Source organism: Delphinapterus leucas, chromosome 13 (assembly GCF_059928025.1).
Source record: "Delphinapterus leucas isolate spDelLeu-1000000601 "Yukka" chromosome 13, BTC_Dleu_Yukka2, whole genome shotgun sequence".
NCBI lineage: Eukaryota > Metazoa > Chordata > Mammalia > Artiodactyla > Monodontidae > Delphinapterus > Delphinapterus leucas.
This window is the reverse complement of record NC_143141.1, coordinates 64,713,535-64,734,999: the sequence shown is the minus strand read 5'-3', so window position 1 is coordinate 64,734,999 and position 21,465 is coordinate 64,713,535. Positions and strand designations below refer to the sequence as shown.

General features: G+C 39.1%; 1 protein-coding gene across 2 annotated transcripts in view; it reads right to left on the bottom strand.

Annotated features, from left to right (window-relative positions):
- The window catches only part of PRKD3 (protein kinase D3), a 77,038-nt gene extending 59,652 nt beyond the window's left edge, over window positions 1-17,386 (bottom strand). The window contains exons 1-2 of one of the 2 annotated variants that reach the window (XM_022574065.2): window positions 17,278-17,386; window positions 8,682-9,639 (exon numbers count right to left, since the gene is read on the bottom strand). In XM_022574065.2, coding sequence (XP_022429773.1) covers window positions 8,682-8,969 — 288 coding nt within the window. In that variant the 5' untranslated portion in view covers window positions 8,970-9,639; window positions 17,278-17,386. Of the gene's footprint in view, window positions 1-8,681; window positions 9,640-16,782; window positions 17,074-17,277 lie in introns of those variants that run through there. The other variant, XM_022574066.3, reaches the window with a different exon arrangement.
- Window positions 17,387-21,465: the final 4,079 nt, after the last annotated feature.

Genomic DNA, 21,465 nt, shown 5'->3' with positions numbered 1-21,465 from the left:
TGTGCTCTGCAACGGGAGGGGCCACAACAGTGAGAGGCCCGCGTACCGCAAAAAAAAAGAAAAGAGACATTTACCACCAATGTTCATTGCAGCACTATTTACAACAGCCAGGACATGGAATCACCTAAATGTCCATCAACAGATGAATGCATAAAGAAGATGCGGCACATATATACAATGGAATATTACTCAGCCATAAAAAGAAACGAAATTGAGTTATTTGTAGTGAGGTGGACGGACCTAGAGTCTGTCATAGAGTGAAGTTAAGTCAGAAAGAGAAAAACAAATACCGTATGCTAACACATATATATGGAATCTAAAAAAAAAAATGGTTCTGATGAACCTAGGGGCTGGACAGGAATAAAGACACAGATGTAGAGAATGGACTTCAGGAAATGGGGAGGGGGAAGGGTAAGCTGGGATGAAGTAAGAGAGTAGCATTGATATACATACACTACCAAATGTAAAATAGATAGATAGTGGGAAGCAGCTGCATGGCACAGGGAAATGAGCTGGGTGCTTTGCGACCACCTAGAGGGGTGGGATAAGGAGGGTGGGAGGGAGACACAAGAGGGAAGGGATATGGGGATATACGTATGCATATAGCTGATTCACCCTGTTATACAGCAGAAACTAACACAACACTGTAAAGCAATTATACTCCAATAAAGATGTTTTTTAAAAAAAAGAAATTAGAAAATTAAAAAACCCCATTTAAAACTGCATCAAAAACATGAAACACAGATAAAAAATGATATACACAATTCTGGTAAGCTTTTCTGTATAAATCACCAAGCTGATTTTAACATTTATATGGAAATGCAAAGAACGCAAACTGGGATAAATAGTTTCAAAAAAAAAGGATAAAAAGGATAAAAAAGTTGCAGGATTTATGCCCTGACATCATGTCTTTATAAAACTAAAGAATTCAAGACAATGTGGAATTAGTTTAAGGATACAGACACATAAGTCGATAAAACAAAACAGTGTTCAGAAATGGCCCAAGATATATGTGGTCAACTGATTTACAACCAAGGTACTAAAGTAATTGAGTAAGGGAAGAATAGTCTTTTCAACAAATGGTCCTGGAAAAATCTGATGTCCTACAAAAAGAAATGAAGTTTGATTCTTATCTTACCATATACAAAATTATTTTGAAATGGACTGTTGAATTGTGCCCCTCAAAGAGATGTTCAAGACTTCCCTGGTGGCGCAGTGGTTAAGAATCCGCCTGCCAATGCAGGGGACACGGGTTCAAGCCCTGGTTCGTGAAGATCCCACAAGCCGTGAAGCAACTAGACCCGTGTGCCACAACTACTGAGCCTGCGCTCTAGAGCCCACGAACCACAGCTACTGAAGCCCATGCGCCTAGAGCCCATGCTCCTCAACAAGAGAAGCCACCTCAATGAGAAGCCCATGCAGTGCAACGAAGAACAGCCCCCGCTCACCACAACTAGAGAAAGCCCATGCACAGCAACGAAGACCCAATGTAGCCAAAAAGAAAAAGAAAAAGAAAACAGAAAGATCTCAAATAAACAACCTAACTTTATACCTCAAGGAACTAGAAAAAGAAGAACAAGAAGTAGTAGAAGGAAGGAAATAACAAAGATCACAGTGGAAATAAATGAAATAGAGACTAAAACACAACAGAAAAGATCAATGAAACTAAGAGCTGGTTTTTAAAAAAGATAAACAAATCGACAAGCCTTTATACAGCCTTAACAAGAAAAAAAGAGAGAAGACTCATATAAACAAAATTACAAATGAAAGAGAAGACATTACAACTGATACACATAAATACAAAGGATCAAAAGAGGCTACTATGAACAATTACACACCAACAAACTGGACACTTAGAGGAAGTAGATAAATTCCTAGAAACATGCAACCTACCAATCCTGAATCATGAAGGAATAGAAAATCTGAATAGATCAATTAATAGTAAGGAGGCTGAATCAGTAATCAGAAACCTCTCAACAAACAAAAGCTCAGACCCAGGGGGCTTTACTGGTAAATTCTACCAAATATTTAAATAAGAATACCAATCCTTCTTAAATTCTTCCAAAAAACAGAAGTAGAAGGAACACTTCCAAACTCATTTTACAAGACCCACATTACCCTGATAATAAAGCCAGACGAGGACACTACAAGAAAATTACAGCCTAATATCCCTGATGAACATATACATAAATATCCTCAACAAAATGTTAACCAACTGAATTCATTAAAAGGATCGTACACATCATCAAGTGGCATTTATTCCAGGGATGAAAGGATGTTTCAATGCACACAAATCAATAAACGTGATACACTACATTAACAATATGAAGGATAAAAATCATAATCATCTCAATAGTTGCAGAAAGAGCATTTAACCAAATTCAACATCCATCATGACAAAAACTCTCAACAAAGTGAGTGGAGAAGGGACGTACTTCAAAATAATAAAGACCATATATTAACAAGCCCACAGCTAACATCATACTCAATGGTGAAAAGCTGAAAACTTTTCCTTTAAGATCAGGAACAAGACAGGATGTCCACTCTCACCATCTTTATTCAGCATAGTACTGGAAGTCCTAGTCAGAGCAGTTAGACGAGTGAAAGACATAAAAGACATACAAATCAGAAAGGAAGAAGCAAAACTGTATATTTGCAGAAGATGTGACACTATATATAGAAAAGCTTAAAGACTCCACCAAAAAAACTGTTAAAATTAATTTAAAAATTCAGTAAAGTTACAGGATACAAAGTCAATATACAAAAATCAATTGCATTTCTATATACTAATAACATACTACTGGAAAGAGAAATTAGAAGCAATCTCAGGACTTCCCTGGTGGTCCAGTGGTAAAGAATCCGCCTTCCAATGCAGGGGATGCAGGTTCCATCCCTGGTCGGGGAGCTAAGAGCCCACATGCAACTAAGCCTGTGCACCACAACTACTGAGCTCATGCGCCTCAACGAGAGAGCCTGCATGCCGCAAACTACTGAGCCCATGCACCCTGGAGCCCGTGCACCACAACTAGAGAGAGAAAAACCCACACTCCACAACTATAGAGAAGCCCGCACACCACAACTAGAGAGAAGTCTGCACACCACAACTAGAGAGAGAAAAACTCACACGCCACAACTAGAGAGAAGCCCGCATGCCACAACTAGAGAGAAGTCTGTGCACCACCACTAGAGAGAGAAAAACCCACATGCCACAAGTAGAGAGAAGCTTGCATGCCACAACTAGAGAGAAGCCCCCACACAGCAACGAAAGATCCCGCATGCCTCAACAAAGACCCCACATGCCTCAACTAAGACCCGACGCAGTCAGAAAAAAAAAAAGAAACAAGTTCACATGCAGGTGTATCAAAAAGAATAAAATACCTACAAATAAATTTAACCAAGGAGGTGAAAGACCTATGCACTGAGAACTGTAAGACATTGATGAAAGAAATTGTAGAAGACACAAATAAATAGATATTCTATGTTCACAAACTGAAAGAATATTAAGATGTCCATACTACCCAAAATGATCTACTGATTCAATGCAATTCCTATCAAAATTCCAATGATTATTTTTCACAAAAATAGAAAAAGCAATCTTAAAATTTGTATGGAACCACAGAAGACCCCAAATAGCCAAAACAGTCTTAAGAAGAACAAAGCTGGAGGCATCATGCCTCTGATTTCAAACTACACTTCAAAGTCACAGTAATCAAACCAATATGGTATTGGCATAAAAATGGACACATTAAATCAATGAAACAGAACAGAGCCCAGAAATAAACCCATGCGTACATATTTATTTACAACAAAGGAGCCAAGAATTATACAACGGGAAAGGACAGTCTCTTCAATAAATGGTGCTGGGAAAACTGAAGAGCCACATGCAGAAGAATGAAACTGAAGCCCAGTCTTACACTGTACACAAAAATCAACTGAAAATGGACTACAGACTTGAACATAAGATCTGAAACCATAAAACTCCTAGAAGAAAACATAAGAGGGTAAGCTCCTTGACATCGGACCCAGCAATGATTTTTTGGATTTGACATAAACAGCAAAGGCAACAAAAGCAAAAATAAACAAGTATGACTAAATCAAACTAAAAGCTTCTCTATAGCAAAGGAAACCATTACAAAATGAAAAGGAGGGGCTTCCCTGGTGGCGCAGTGGTTGAGAGTCTGCCTGCTGATGCAGGGGACACAGGTTCGTGCCCCGGCCCAGGAAGATCCCATATGCTGCGGAGCGGCTGGGCCCGTGAGCCATGGCCGCTGAGCCTGCGTGTCCAGAGCCTGTGCTCCGCAACGGGAGAGGCCACAACAGGGAGAGGCCACAACAGTGAGAGGTCCGTGTACCGCAAAAAAAAAAAAAAAAAAAATTAAAAGGAAACCTTTGGAATTGGAGAAAATATCTTCAAATCTTATATCTGATAAAGGGTTAATATCCAAAATATATGAAGAACTCATATAACTCAATATCAAAAGAAAACAACACAAAACAAAAAAAAAACCACCTATCAATTAGATTAAAAAATGGGCAGAGGAGGGCTTCCCTGGTGGCACAGTGGTTAAGAATCTGCCTGCCAATGCAGGGGACACGGGTTCGAGCCCTGGTCTGGGAAAATCCCACATGCCGCGGAGCAACTAAGTCCGTGCACCACAACTACTGAGCCCGCGTGCCACAACTACTGAAGCCTGCACACCTAGAGCCCGTGGTCTGCAAGAAGAGAAGCCACCACAATGAGAAGCCCGCACACCGCAACAGAGTAGCCCCCACTCGCCGCAACCAGAGAAAAGCCCACGCGCAGCAACAAAAACCCAATGCAGCCAAAAATAAAATAAATAAATTTATTTTTTTAAAAAGTGGGCAGAGGAACTTAATAAACATTTTTCCAAAAAAGACATACAAATGGCCAACAGGTACATGAAAAAGTTTTCCATCAATAATCATCAGGGAAATGTAAATCAAAACCACAATGAGGTATCACGTCACACCCGTTAGAATGGCTACTGTCAAAAGGATAATAACATATGTTGACAAGGATGTGGAGAAATGGGAACCCTGGTGCACTGTTAATGGGAATGTAAATTGGTGCAGGCACTATGGAACAGCATGGAGGTTCCTCAAAAAATTAAAAACGGAACTACCATGTGATCCAGCAATTCCACTTCTGGGTATACAGTCAAAGGATATGAAATCACTATCTTGAGTGAAATCTGCACCCTCATGTTATTGCATCATTATTTACAATAGCCAAGATGTGGAAACAACCTATGTGTCCATCGACAGACGGATAAAGAAAATGTGATACACACACACACACACTATTCAATCTTAAAAGGAAGGAAATCCTATCATTTGCAACAACGTGGATGGACCTTGAGGGCATTATGCTAAGTAAGATAAGTCAAGCAGAGAAAAATAAATATTGTATGATTTCACTTATATGTGGAATCTGGAAAAACCAGAGCTGGTGATTACTAGAGACAAAGGGTAGAAGGTGGCGAAATGGGTGAAAGTGGTCAAAGGGTACTAACTTCTAGTTATAAAATAAGTAAGTTCAGGCAATGTAATGTACAGCATGGTGACTACAGTTAACAATACTTTATATCTGAAAGTTTTTAAGAGAACAGATCTTACAAATTCTCATCACAAGAAAAAAAAAAACTCACATAAACTATGTGAGATGCACCAAAACTTGTTGCAAGTATTAAGCAGAAAGGGTGTGCAAAGCTCCTGACATACAGCAGGTACTCAATAAATGTTGTCAATTATATTCTTCCTCCTTTCCCCTCCTGTATCTTTGCTCATCCTGATTTTTTTGCCTTGGTATGTACTCCTTACCTCCCATATCACTGAAATCTTACTCATTCTTTAAGTATCAGATGAAATGTTACATTTCATATGAAGTCTTTCATATCTTTTGTCAACCTGAGAAGAGCACTTTTTATTTTAACTTCACTTTCTACTTCTCATATTTTATTCTGGTAAATGTTTCCCCTACCAGACTATAAGCTTTTTGAGGGAAGGGACATTTGGTTAATCTACTTCTTAAAATTTAACCAGTGCTCTATCTTTAAAAGGTTCAATAAATGTATTTACTAAGAACAGAAATAAGAAAAGCAGGTGTGCCCATCAGAGTCCTCGGAGTTAATCTGGAGCTATGCATGTGTAGGTAATGGAAGTAAGTGATTAGCAAGCAAGAATCTAAGAGAGAATGTAAAAAGAAAAGAACTTCTGACATGGTTTTTCCATCTCCCAGGTGAGTTAGGGTTCCATGAAACCTCTCTATCAAACCCCAGAATCTGAGTTGGTTCCCTTAAGATTTCTTTCCAGTTAGGACTTGAGTAGATCATTCCTTGAAATTCCTTTCTCCTTTATCTGTCTCTAGAGTGAAGACTTAACTTTAGGTTAAATGATTCAGAATTTCACAGCTGGAATTACACACTAGAAATCATCCCAACTCGGGCTTCCCTGGTGGAGCAGTGGTTAAGAATCCGCCTGCCAATGCAGGGGACATGGGTTCAAGCCCTGGTCCAGGAAGATCCCACATGCCGTAGAGCAACTAAGCCCGTGCGCCACAACTACTGAGCCTGTGCTCTAGAGACTGCGAGCCACAACTACTGAGCCTGCGTGCCACAACTACTGAAGCCTGTGCTCCGCAATGAAGAGTAGCCCCCGCTCGTCGCAACTAGAGAAAGCCCGCGTGCAGTGACGAAGACCCAACACAGCCAAAAATAAAAATAAAATAAATAAATTTATTAAAAAAAACCAAATCATCCCAACTCAATCATTTGATAGATGTGGAAATGTAATACAGAGACGTCAAATCACACAAAGGTATGCAGTTAATAAACAACAGAGCTGGGAATTCCCTGGCGGTCCAGTGGTTAGGACTCTGTGCTCTCACTGCTGAGGGCCTGGGTTCAATCCCTGGTTGGCGAACTAAGATCCCGCAAGCTGTATGGGATGGCCAAAAACAAACAATACAGCTGACCTAGTTACAAGCTCAATACTCTTTTTCACTACACTTAAACAACAGTTAGGATTCTAGCACATGTCAAAAGGAGTGTGTAATAAGATTATGTCACATACATGTTTTATATTTTTGCCAAGCACATCCCCATATCACTACAATATTCATTCAAATTCAGTTCACCATGATATTCATTTTATGCTGGCTATCTCCATAATAATTCTATTTTATATTTGCATAAAGTTCACCCTGAATTATCTTTTCTTGAGCCGTATCTTGTTTATTTCCTTGGCTTCACTAGAATTTTTCATAGATTATGATTTTTAACCTAGCTTCCCAAGAACCTGACCCATCTGACCCACTTCTCACATCTATATTAATGAGGAAGTAACATTAATTCTAAAGTGATCCTGTAGAAAATCAGTATGCCTCTGTATAAATATAAGAACTAAGTCAAATTTCCAAAGGTTGAAAACTGAATAATATAGACTCTATCAAAACATTAGTTATGATTTTCTATGGGCTCAAAAAAAGAGAGACAATAAAGTTACAAATTGTATTTAAGTTAAAATCTTACCATTAAATTAAAAACCTAGTTGCAAAAATATTTATTAAAACATCTGTTACCACCTGATGAAAGGGAAATTAAAAGCAAAGATACTTAAAGACACAAAGATGGTTCTACAGATCTACAAAAGAATACCTAAAATTACTTTTGGTCACATTTAAATAGATAAGTCACTGTTAACACAAAGAAGACAAGGGTCATTTTCACAAACCACATAACATTTTTTTGACTGTTAATTACTTCTACATCAGAAGATAATGACAAACCATGTAAAGCATAAGTAACTGAAACAAAAAGAGTAAGATGAGGAGCATTATCCAAACACATTAATCTTACTGATAGGATTTTTAAAACATAAAGTATACTAAGTTGTTTGAAACATAGGCTTGGTCCATTAAAAAGAAAATGTAACCAATTCATACTACTTATATACAGTTTTATGATAAAACATAGAACATACCAGCTCATGCATCAAATCAAGATTATTAAAGAAATTTAGCTAAGATTCCTTAAAAAATGCTATGGTACAGGGCAGGGGGTGAGTTGATTGGAAGCAAAATAAAATCACCCTCAATTTAAAATTTGAGGGTGATTTTAAATTAAAAATTTTTCTTCTATTCTGATATATATTACAGCTCATTTACCTAATTTTTAAGAGACAGAGAGAGTGTGGTCCTCTGGCAGTTTAGGTGAAATCAGGATCTAAAGGGGACAAAAGGGCAGCATACAGGGGGCCTAGGAAGAACGAGGTATGGACCTGGACTCAGCAGCAGCTGTGTCTCATCCGTTTGGTAAAAGCCCCCTTGATGCCTTGTGCCTTCTACCTCCTGACTGTTTTCTCTGAAAACAAGTGAGACTGCTTAAGTCCTCTTGACTTTTACACTGATTTTCCTACTCTTAAAGAGATGAATTGAATAAGCAGTATTTTAAAGCCTGGATATAGGCTCCAGCTGTTAGACTCTGAAATTTCAGACTTTAGGCTTTTAGTCTGTTAGGACTCTCTCCCAATGCTCAGAATTAAGATATAAACAACTGATTGATCCATATGTGTTAACTCACTGTTGCATGTATAATTTATAGAAAAGCAGTAGAAACAATGTTACTTAGAAAAACTACTGACATAAATAGCATGCACAGTACCTTTTGATAAACAATGGAGCACACAAGATCCTTGACAGCAGATAAAGATAGTTCCTGGGCTTCGATGGTAATACTCTCCCGTGTAAGGCCAATTTGCAGTAGAAATGAGATTGTATGCACTGAGCCTCTGGAATTGTTGAGTGACGCTGCACTGAAGCTTCCATTAGAGAGCCGCGCAGAGAGTCCTGTTTTAGGACTTGAACACGGAGAAGGAGCTGGAAGCACAGCAGGAAGAGTTGCAGGTATTACAGACTTCTGGGATGATGGAGGAGAATTGTTTGCAGACATCTGCCTTTCTTTAATCTTTTAAAACAGTTGTCAATTCTTTTTCAATGGTTATGAAGAGGCCTTAAAATCACAGTGGTAAAAAAATGACTGTACTTTCAGATTTAGTTGAAAGCTTCTTTATTTCCTCTTTTAAGCCACTCATGCTGATGATGGCAAGTTCTACAACTGTGAGTTGAATATACAAAAGGTCCCACTTCCCTTAATATCAGTCCCATCAAAGAAGAGTCTTGTCTTTAGGACCACAATCAGGGTTTTGGAAAGGATTTAACATCACTGAATTATCCTCATCAGAAGAGAGTTGACATTGTTTATTTACTAAACATCTTCATCTATTTTCTTTTAAGTCTATTCTTGTCTCTCTCTTTTAATTTCAGAAAATACATAATGAATAAAAGTTGTTTTTCTGTCAAAATAAAATCCTCCTAGTTTAAAAAATAAAAAGTGTTTAGGATTAGTCTATTCAGTACTTATCCTTTGGTTCCTTGATCTAATGGGACACTTTCTCAAATGTCCACACCTTAAATCACCTTCTCAAATGTCCTCATTTTCATTTTGGAGGAGCAAATTTTTCCAGGATTAAGCACAAAGGCTTTTTAAAATAGTACAGGCATATTCCACTTGGTGAATGGGCCCATGAAGAAAAGTTGATGCTTTCTGAAATGTAGGTAGCCTGGAAGAAATTTTTTAGAAACTTTTAATATTTTATACTCACTTAACATTATTTTAAAAATGCAAGAATCCTTGGGACTTCCCTGGTGGCCCAGTGGTTAAGAATCTGCCTGCCAATGCAGGGGACATGGGTTTGAGCTCTGGTCCAGGAAGTTCCCACATGCTGCGGAGCAACTAAGCCTGTGCGCCACAACTACTGAGCCTGCGCTCTAGAGCCTGCAAGCCACAACTACTGAGCCCACGTGTCACAACTACTGAAGCCCGTGCACCTCAACTACTGAAGCCTGCGCACCTAGAGCCCATGCTCCGCAAAAAGAGAAGCCACTGCAACGAGAAGCCCGCACAACTGCAACGAAGAGCAGCCCCTGCTCTCTGCAACTAAAGAAAGCTCGGGTGCAACAATGAAGACCCAGCACAGCCAAAATAAATAAAATTAATTAATTTAAAAAAAGAATCCTTGTGCTTTTTTAAAATGATATGTTCTGGCTGTATGTTTATAATTCACCAATAAATCCTAATGGGTAGCCTTTTTTTTTTTTGGTCTAGTTATCAGAGCCCATGATTTCAGGGAGAGCCTCCTGATAAAAAAAAAAAAAGAGCAAAAAACAAAACCCTGCTATTCCTCACTAATACCTAAAACTTGAAGGTCAAACACTTTTATTCCACAAATACACAACTGAGTTATGACAAAAACAGAAGGGACAAAAAAAAAAAGTAAAACTGACATTGTCATAGAAATAAAGTACCACTTGGCCATACAAAAGATGTATAATACTGCCCTAACATAGACAAGAGTATTCTTTTTTATATTAAAAGTTTAAATCTAAGCAGGTGTCTTTCAGAAAACTAAGGAAGCATATACTAAACACAGTTATATGACACACAAAGAAGTGTAAAAGAAATACTTAAGACAGGAACATAGGAAAAAGCGATCTTGTCATAAAAAATTTCTGAAAGTGAAAAAGAGAACACTAAGCACAGTTACATATGTATCACAGTTTTACATAAGGACAGTTCAAAAACTAAAAGTATGACCCCATGGCTAAGTGAAATGGCTCACAAGAGAAGGATCTTTCAATTTAAATTCCATCCATATACCTGTAAACAAGTCTAATGATAAAAAAGAGTGAAGCATCCAATGTGGTTGCAGAATGACTCTGGAAAGTAGTTAATGGGGCTAAATAAATGAGGATGAACATAACAGAAGAGCAAAAACATACAGATATAGTATTAGGAATGAGCAAGTTCAAGAAAAAGTATGGCTTAGAAAAAAACTGCTTAAAGATAACAAAGCTTTTAGAACTACATTCAGATAAGTAATTTTAACCCATTTTATATTGTACAGCACTTAACATCTTGTAAATGTTTTATATGCTTTATCTCATGATATCTCTTTGGAATTTGGCAAGGCAAATATTATTTATTATTTTTGCAGATGAGTTAACGGAAGCAAAAGCAGATAAAGTAACTTGCCCAGCATCAAATGGCCATTAAGAGGTGGAGTGGGAATCAGGACCCAAGTTTCATACTTTCCTACCAAGTGCTGTCTCCACAATCACATACCATTTCTGAAAGAACAAGGAACTGAGAGAATCACTGCTCAGAGAGGATGTTAAGGTTGAGAGAGCACACTGAGAAGGCACAATTGCTCAACTTGTCTTTTGCTTACTTTCTCTGAGTTTTTAAACTAAATTTGTAGAAGAGCATTGAGAACTGAAACCTGAGCCTCGTGAATACGAGGGACTAACACATCTTTATGGAAGTGCAAGTCTTCGGGTTCAGATGCAATGCACTCCATATTGCTAAAGCAATTAGTGCAATTACAAAGCTGACTCCTGTCATCTTGGAGAAAGAGCTCAGAAAGAGAGAAACAGTCATGGGCTGGAGATGGGTCAGAACGGCTTCAAGTTTTGTGGGCTGGAGAAGTGGGGAAGTGATTTCAGAAACTGCAGACATATAAACTTAATGTTAACCCTTAGTCAAATCTGAGAATAGATTATGAAAGCAAATGGTTTTCCAATACTTAGAATATAATGATCACTAGAAGTCAGCATGAATTCAAACAGAATGCCAAATCAGCTACATTTACACCTTTTAAAAAAGGGGTTATTGGCCTTTTTAGATGGAGGAAATAATACAGTAATTGAGCTCTATCTGCCAGACACTGTTCTAAGCATTCCATAAGTGTTTCCTCACTTAATCCTCACAACAACCCATTTTATAGTTGAGAAAACTGGCTTAAAGTACTTGCCCGAGATCACACAATTAGCAAAGCCAGAAAAAAAATTAGTGTATTCTGGCCAAAACAATTTTCAAGATGATATTCCATGCTATTTTTGTAAATACGTTGTTTGAGTATGAGTTAGATGTTAGTGTAGTTGGTTAAGTTTGCTGCTCTGTATCAACTTAGAGAAGCCTTTAGGGGAGTGCACTGGAACGCTGCCCTTGGCCCTATATTGTTTTTGATTATTTATAAGATAATAAAGACATGGAAGACATGCTTATAAAATCCTCAGATTGTACAATCTGGGAGAAATAAACTAAAATTCAAGTGAACTATAACAATGATGAGAGTAAAGCTTTACATTTAGTTCAAAAAGTTAAATGTGCAATATAGAAATGGAGAAATGCTGACTTAGAACCTGTTCATTAGAGGTGTTATCAACCAAGAGTTTAATAATGGCTGCTAATATAATGGGTGACTAAAAGAACTAATGTAAACATAAACCCCCAGGACACTGAGAACACATCAGCATCAATCAGCATACTGGTTGCTAGTCAGCTTACGTTACCACTGTGTTCATTTTTACAGTCCACACTTTTAAGAGCTATATTGATGTAAAAAAATAATAAAGAGTATATATCTAGATAAAGCTGAAAACAATGTCATGTGACAAATTATGCTTAACACAACCAAGCAGAATAATGGTCTTCAAATATTTGAAAAGGTGTTAAGAGAATAATTGGTTTTCTCCCCATTTTTATATGGATGATTTATTTATTTTTTGCTATTGATAACAATGTATTCATTTATGAAGTGTTAACCCTACTCACACCACACACCCAGGAAGTTGTGTTACTGGGTGGACACAGTGCAAACATAAGATTAGGAAATTAACATAGAATAACTGGTTTTATTCAGTATCATTGTAGAGGGTAGATAGAGGGTAGAGGTAAAATGAAGATAACAGCTATGAGGACTGCGCTACTGCATGTACAATATCTACAGTGGTACCTGGCTTATCCTAAGTGCTAAGTTTTAGCAATTTTCACAGTAATTAGGTGAAAGAATTAACAATTAAGCTCCTACTTCATACTAAACACTGAAATTGAGATATCATACTTCATTAAATCCTTGCTATGACACTAGGAAATTTGTTTAACTGCTTTACAGAAAAGGAACCAGAGTTTCAGAATTGTTGCTTACCCACGACTACACAGCTAATAAGTGATGGAACTGGGATTCACACCAAAGTTTCCCTGACTCCAAAGCCCATGTTCTTTATACTACTTCACTTCATTACCAACAACCTAACAACAATCTACAACAGGTTTTCTCATGAGGTAATGAGGTCCTTAAAATACCTGACTTGAGCAGTTTCAAAAAGCTGAACAACTGTCATAAAAAGGTGAGTCAAATATCTATGAATAATACTGTATGCAGGTTAAATACTTCAAAATACAAGACACTGCTGTGTTCAAGAATAATAATTTATTTGTGACGGATATCTTCCCACTAAATTTCCATTTTATAATACCTGCTAATATTAGCCAAATAACAGTAACTGTCTTATGATTACAATCAACTATCAGAACGATCGATAACTATTAACTATGTTGTACTTTTGCATAAAAATATTTTTTACAGTTTCAGCATGAACACGAATAGAAGAAACTAAGTGAGCTGTCATATTAGCTTCTGCCCACTCACCCCATCTGTTTTCCCTCTCCTTGTTTTGCTTTACGGAACCTTGATTTGATCTGTAAGATGCAACAAGATGTAGGGTGCAAAATATTAAGATTAAATATCAAAAAAAAAATCTAACAACTCTAATTTTGTCTTTATGCTTCAATCAGAAATCTGAGACAATAGTACATCATACTAATTCATAAATCAATTAGATATGTTTGTTGCTAATAGCTGTGAGTTGGCAAGCATTTCTAATATGTTTATTTGCAACATCTCAAATATTCTTTGGGGGAATTATCTGTCACATATTTCATTCAAATGAAATTGTCACTATTGCTGAATGGAATCAAAAGGTGGCATTTTAAAGGAATCTTGAGCCCAACCTGCCCTATTATTACAGACAAGGTAAAAATAAAGGCTCTGGAGGTTAGGTGACTTAACGGAGGGTTACTTCACGGTAACATCACAAGTTGATCTACCCTTTCTCTCCCTCTCCCTCAACTCCCCCTGCGTATACATTATCTCATTTCTTAGCAAAGCCTCTAATTATAAGAAGCTCTAACAGCAGCATTTTCATTCAACAAATATTTATTGAGTGCCTATTATCTGCTAGACTGTTATGAGAGACTCGGGTTGTACAGCAGTGACCAAAACAGACATGGCTATTGCTCTCTCCGGAGCTTAGAGTGTGATATAGGACACACACATTAAACAAATATTCACATTAATAGCAAGGCAATTACAAATCATGAAAAGTGATATGGCAGAGTATACTGAGAGGAACTAATTTCAACTGAGGTTCACAGGCAAGGCACCTTTAAGGAAGCTAAAACCAAAGGATAAGTAGGAGTCAGGGAAGCAGAGAGAGAAGCAAAGAGGATTCCGGAAGACAAAACAAATCCAGCTAGTAAATACTTCAAAACGAAGCTCATCATTTAGTGTAGCCAGTGTCCTTTTTGTACTCAGTAAAGGCAAAAGTTAAGAGGTAAAACACTTTTCCTATTCAGAATAGCATAATATTTACCATGACTCCCTACCAGTAACAGGTTTTCCTGGTTCGATTAAGTTTTGTGTGCTAGGAATGCTAATGAATGCAGGGTCTTTTCTTCTCCTGTTGATATGTACTGTATTCTTTCAGTATGTACAAAAAGCATACGGCCTTTTTCAATGCAATACTGACCAGAGTCCTGAAGTCATTATCCATATTCTACCTTGATACAGGCCTGACTTTGCTTAATAATCCTGATGTTGCTTTTATGTTGTATGAAAAATCCAAGTAACTTTGTTGATGGTTTTTAAAATCATAGTTTCTAGCAATTTCCTACATCTACTTATATATTTTCAAAAATGTAACTATTACCTTAGATTAATATAAATACTTTTCCTCCTAAAAGCTCAGTATTCAACTAAATTGTTGCTGGTAAAATTCAGCTCTTCTAGACCAGAGGTATTTGAATCTCAGTCTTTTCCAATGTCAGAGAGAACAGAGAGAGAGCACACCAAGTCTGCTCTCTGCTCAGGCACTGAAAAGTTTATCCAGTAACCAGATTACGGACTGCCAGTCTGGTGATGCTGTACAAATTTACGTTTGGCTTGATGTATCTTCATAACCTCTCTCTGCACCAGTGGTATCTGAGAAATCTGACTCATAGCCAATGAGCAATTTCTTACATACAGCCACTATAAACTAATCACACAAGTGGAGAAAACCTTCTTCTACACTGAAATTAAAATTAAAACATCTCCTAAGTACATTATCTCAAGTTTTTTCATTAATGAGACAACTGCTCCAAAAAGGCTCACACACACGTTCAATTTGAATTACATAATCAGAGACTCAAAGTACTATCTGCACAGATTATGAATCATAAGCATGATTATTAATAAATCAAATTTAAAACTGTACTAGCTAATAATTTCCCAATATCAAGTTCTGTAAAATCAGTTTCTTTTTAAAATGAGCAATTAACTCTAATATGGTAATATTTTCATCAACTTTAGAATGTCTTTTAAAAATGAGAACAAAATGTCCCTTAAGAAACATGCATTTAAATGACCATTCTTTTTTTCTGTATAAGATTTTTCCAATTCTTATATAATTTTAAAAATTTAATATCCAAGAACTTGATTTATTAAGCTCTTTTTTGGGGGGGCCATGGCAGTTTTTTGAATTAAAAGCAATCCACTAAGAGAGAAATTTCTATTTTAAAGACGTCACCTCATGAAACTGAAAGCTTCTAAAATTTATATATTTAAAAGACTCACTACGATCTGAGATGCTTAAAACATTCATTTCAAGATAATAAACCAGTCAACATTCTTGAATCTGAGTCATCCTAAAAAGTTAAAAGCTATATACCAAATTATAGAACTGAGGATGGAAAATTGGCTTGTCAAATATTCAAGTTCCTCTGATCAGGCCAACCACATCTACATTACCTACCGAAGCAAAACCTAACATGAAGGCTTCTGTGACACGTTTTAAATACTTTTAATAAAACTTGTAACTTTTTTTTTTGGCTGAATGTCCATGCCAGCTCTGAATCCAGATCCTAACACGGAAGGAGGAAAGGGTTCCTTTATTAAGTAAAACTGGCCTAGATCTCAGTGGGGGAACTTTATGGATGCTTTCAGCCACAAATCCAGAGGTGTCCTCACAGCCTTAAATTTACTAAGTAAGCTTGATCTAAAGAAAATCATAGCCGCTAAAACTTTAGTAACTGCAGCATTAAGTACAAAGGAGAAACAGTATAAGAGGAACACGCTAACGTTTTCTAGGGTACAAATTACGGTATTTTAAAAGTTTTCGTTTCATTTGCCTCTACAGCTCATTAAGGCTGTGTCGAACAAAGTACCAGTTCAGGGTGTAACTTATCCTCCCTAATCAAAGATGACACCGATAGTCTTATTTCCTGTGGGGATGGGTGTGGTTGAAGAGACAGTTACGTCCAAGCCATCAATCTGTGTATGGAAAAGTCTGCAGCTCTCACACACGCTGTCGCTCGATTTATACTCGTGCCTGCACACGGCAAGGCCTATGCTTCTGACTGCGATGACTTAAAATAAAATATCCAACAGGCAATCGAATACTATGGAGTTATTTTTACTGCTCAAAGACGCAGTCGCGCTCCTCAGTGTTTCGTCTTAAGAAAACCCTCCCGGGGATGAGACCGACTCGGAGCTACGCCGCAACTTGCAAAACTAAAGAGTCAGGAAATTGGGGTGGGGGCTTACGTTCTCTAAGCGCCGTCGACTCACTCTTTGCGACGCGTACAAGGTAAAGTGGTGAAAAGAAAAGGGGAAGGCTCATCCAAAATTCGTCAGCGTGAGTGCCGCCAATCTGGCGTTGGGAGCTAGTTGGGTGGACCCGGTAAGAGGCTGGGTCCGAGAGGCCGGGCGCGGTGGTCGCCGGCGGAGCGTGACTCCAAGTTGGCGTCGGCGCCCACGCCGGAACTTGGCCCCATCTGGCTGCAGCGCCGGCGCCCCTGCTCACAGCGGCGCCCCCTCCCGCCGCGCGCTCTACCAATTTCCCGCCCAACCCCGGCGGCCGCCGCCCAGCCCCGCGCGGGATCCGAGTCCCTCCGCCACCGCCGCCGCCGCCGCATGCGGGTGGGTGGGGGAGGGGAGGCTGAAGCCGCCTCACCCGACGTGCCGGGAGAACAAAGCGGCAGCCGCTGCGGCGCTAACTTTTTCGGTGTCTGTTCCGCTCTCCCCCAGGCGACTACTTACAGAGGCGGGCTCCGCCGGTCGTGAGAAACTCCGCGCCCGCCAGCGTCTGGGTCCCGGACCAGGCGCCAGCGAGGCTTCACGCGCCTCGCAGGATCCCGCCCGCCGCAGGCGCCCCTTCCTCTGTCCCTCCCTCCGCCCTGTCCCGTCCTGAGGCCCGAGGGCGGGGGGGCAGGGGCGCGCGAGGGGCGGGGGCGCGCGGTCGGCGCGGGGCCTGCCGGGAGCTGTAGTCTCCTCGCGAGCTCGAAGCGGTGGTAGCAGCGCGGGGAAGTTGCTCCCTGACTTGACACCACGCGCGGGCAGCAGGAGCTCCTGATGCTCTCAGGCTCGCTCTGCACCCTCCGAGGTCCTGGCGTCCCCATGAGCACTGGGGAGCGGGGCGCGACCGTGCACTTATTCCAGTTGCGCACTGTACTTGATACCCATTATTGCTACTGAACTGCCTTTTTCTCTTATGTCGCCCGCTCTGATGTAGTCGATGGTTGTTAGGGGGCAAGAGGTGACAAGTTGGACACGGGACTTGTAAAGGGTCTATAGTAGAGAGCAGTTTTCACCCTGAGGTATCGTCGCAATTCTCCACCTGTTTCACTCCCGGGTGTTTGCCCTCCAGCTGGCCGTTTGGCACAGGGGCCCTGGGCGTTCCACACCCAGGCGGATACGTCCGGAGCCCTTCACCTAAAGCGGAGTAAATGGAAGTCTCTGCTTTCAATATGTTGTGTGTATCCTACTTGTCCGTCTTTAAATTCGAGTGTGTCCCCTACCATCAGAGTGAAGTGCAGCCAAGAATCACCGAACCTAGGTTTCCAAGTGACATTGACAAGGGTGACAATGCCGGGTGAAGGGGGACTCGGGTGAGATGAGATCTAGAGGGAAAATACACTAGGTGTTAAATTATACATATTTTATGTGAGGGAAAAGCGTGAGCAGCTGACACCCATTGTCCCAGAAAAGACCCAGGTCTCCTTATGTCCAAATTTCATGCCCAGTATATCTCAATTAAATTATATTGAAACAAGCAGATGGGTTGCAGGCAATAATCCATCCATCCCCATGCAGAGGTCGAGGGCAGTTTTTGAGAACAGAGAGAAAAGAAAGCTAAGTGGGTCCCTACTTTTTATACCAAGTCATAAATCCTACTGGATGTCCCTGGATTTAAACTTAGGCGGGGATTTTTTAATAATTTATATTAAAGACCGGGCAAGTAAAATTCCGTATAACTCTGATCTACTCCGAAGCTATATTTTTAAAAGATGTTTCTGAAACATTTTTTTAAATTAGAAGATACTAATTATCTCACATTCAGTAATATCTAATTCAGTCTAATTATATTTTGTAGTCTTATTCTTTTACTTTAAAATTGAAAGTAAATTCACTCAAGTTTCTTTAAAAAAAAAAGCAAAACCGAAAAATGCTCTTACCTAACTTTGCCTTTTTCTTCCTTCCACTTCACAACTGACATTTTAGTCCAAACCCAAATATCCTCTCTCAGCAAGATTCCCAGGATCTCATTGGAGCAGTTTACAGCCAGTCCCATCTCACTAGTGACTCCCATTTTCATTCGTGGTCCTTAAAGAGACAGAAGTTACTCTTTCTAGAAGTAACTTTTCTAAATGAAGCAAGCTGCTATTTTACAGAGGTGCAAGGATTTGTGTATATGAGAATATATATATGTGTATATACATATACATATATATTATATATACATATAAACATATATACATTTACATTATATATACAGATACATACGGTCATTTCATTTCCACTTTTCCACTTCTCTTTTGAAAAATGAAATCATCTCCTTTCAAATCACTGAAAGGTGAATCTTTCAATAATACATTTAAGTGTAAGACTGTCTTTGGCCCTGTAATTTTTTTGCTTGACATGAACTACAGTTTCCTCAGGACATTTCATTCCTATGCCAAGAGCACTGAAGGGTAAAGATTAGGTTTAATACGTGCATGTGAGATTTTTATCCTTGAGAGAAAATATAATCAGAATGACCAAGATGGAAAAGATTTTTCTTCTTGGTGCTTTTTGAAAACTAGGAGCTCAGTGTTCCTCTTCTGTGACTGTAGTCGCAAATCTTGCTCTAGAGTTACTGCCCCCACCCCTTGTACTTAATGGTTAACAACACAACCATTCACACATGTTATTTAATAGAAGCAAAGAAAGTCAACACTGTTGTGACCTAAGGTAGCAGAGTTACTTAAGTCAGAATCCTAAATGCAGAAAAACATGATTTGTTAAGGCCCCACTGGAAGAAACAGTCATTATTTCAAAACTTGAGGTGGTTTTAATTTATAGAACGTGATTACTGGAAAATTATTTTGGTTTTGTGTCTTTCTTCATGACCTTGAAAGATAGGTGAAAAATTCAGAAAGCATTTGGGTATCAATACAGAGTTAGTAAAATAGTTATTGGAAAAAATGCTTCAGGATCTATTTCTTTTTCAGCAGAGATATACTCGATATATTCTTCAAAATGTACTTCCTCAGTTTCCACTGTCACTACCCTGGTCCAGACCCTCCATATCTGGATTGATGCAAGAGATTTTCGTTGGTCTTCTAGACTAGGATGAACTATTATACCCTTGGAACTCTCTTTTCTGATTTGCAGGCTGTCAATAATTGTTCTGTGCTCTGGTAGCCCTTGATGGATAATTCTCATGTCACTTATCACATTTGATTGTGGATTGAGTATATAGCAGATGCCCCTGTGCTCCCCTTATCTGCCCTTCCCCTTAGTGAACTTGTAGAAGCCCATAGTCTTCTGCTTGGATATAACCCCTACAGATAATATCTATATCTAATATTCATTATATTATTTGAACACCAGCTCTGGGCGAGGCACATTCATCCATTTTTTTATAGCTTTCTCTGTTTATTCCATATAACACCTCCCTTGTCTTTTTTTTTTTTTTTTTTTTTTTGCGGTACGCGGGCCTCACACTGTTGTGGCCTCTCCCGTTGCGGAGCACAGGCTCCGGACGCGCAGGCTCAGCGGCCATGGCTCACGGGCCCAGCCGCTCTGCGGCACGTGGGATCCCCTGGACCTGGGCACCAACCCGCGTCCCCTGCATCGGCAGGTGGACTCTCAACCACTGCGCCACCAGGGAAGCCCCCCTCCCTCTTCTTTATTTGCACTTATATGTAACTTTATATACTTTACTATTTGATTATATATTATTTTATCAATATATGCAAATATATTTATATTTGCATATTTGTATATACAGATATATTTATAACACAGTGTATAACAAAGAGAGGTGTGGTGAGGATGGTTGGACTAAAAGGAGAATTAGAAAACTCTGGTAACTAAAAGGAGTGGTTACTGCCTATGTTCTACCTAGGATTTCATATGGTGTCCTTAAAGTTTAATATCAGGTAATTTGCAGTAAAAAAGCAATTACCTTGCTCATTCACAATAATTCCTGTTTATCATTGTGGTTGCAGAGAAAGAGGTTTCCCAAGAAAGACGAGGTAATGTACAAATGTGCTTCTGGATTTCATTCTAATTGAGTATTAATTAAAAACCTCTGCTTGAAATACTGTAAACTGGTTATAACATATATAAAAAGCCAATTGAGAAAGAGAATAAAGGTGCTACAGACTTGGGTAGGGAGCCAGTATTAAAATTAATTTTTGTACCATCACTGAGCAGAGCAGCAGAGTTAGGGAAGTGGGCCCCCCCTCACGCACAGTCTGGAAGCTGCACCAGCCCTGAGGAACCAGCTGGAAGGAATGGTTTGGAGTAGGACTTTGAAGACAGAATCCAACCTAGGCTCTGCCAATTAGCAACTGCATGTTACTTAATCTCACTAAGAATAGGTTTCTTTACATATGAAATAAGGGGAGATAATTACTCACCCTATAGGGTTGTTGTGAGAATTAAATGAAAAAAAAATGCATCGAATGCACTACACCTGTAATGGGCATTAAAGGTAGTCTGCCTGAGGATGCATTGTGAGGTTACCTTTTATCAAGCTGTGTGACCATGGGCAAGTTAACCTCTATGTGCTTCAGTCTCATCGACTGTTAACTTGGTTTATAGTAGTCCTTCCCCCATGAGTTGTATAAAGACTAAATGAGCTAACACATGGAAAACATTTTTAAAAACTCACATGGTGAATGCTCAGTAAATGTTAGCTATTATTATTCATGTTGAAGAGTTAGAGTTCTTACATCGCCA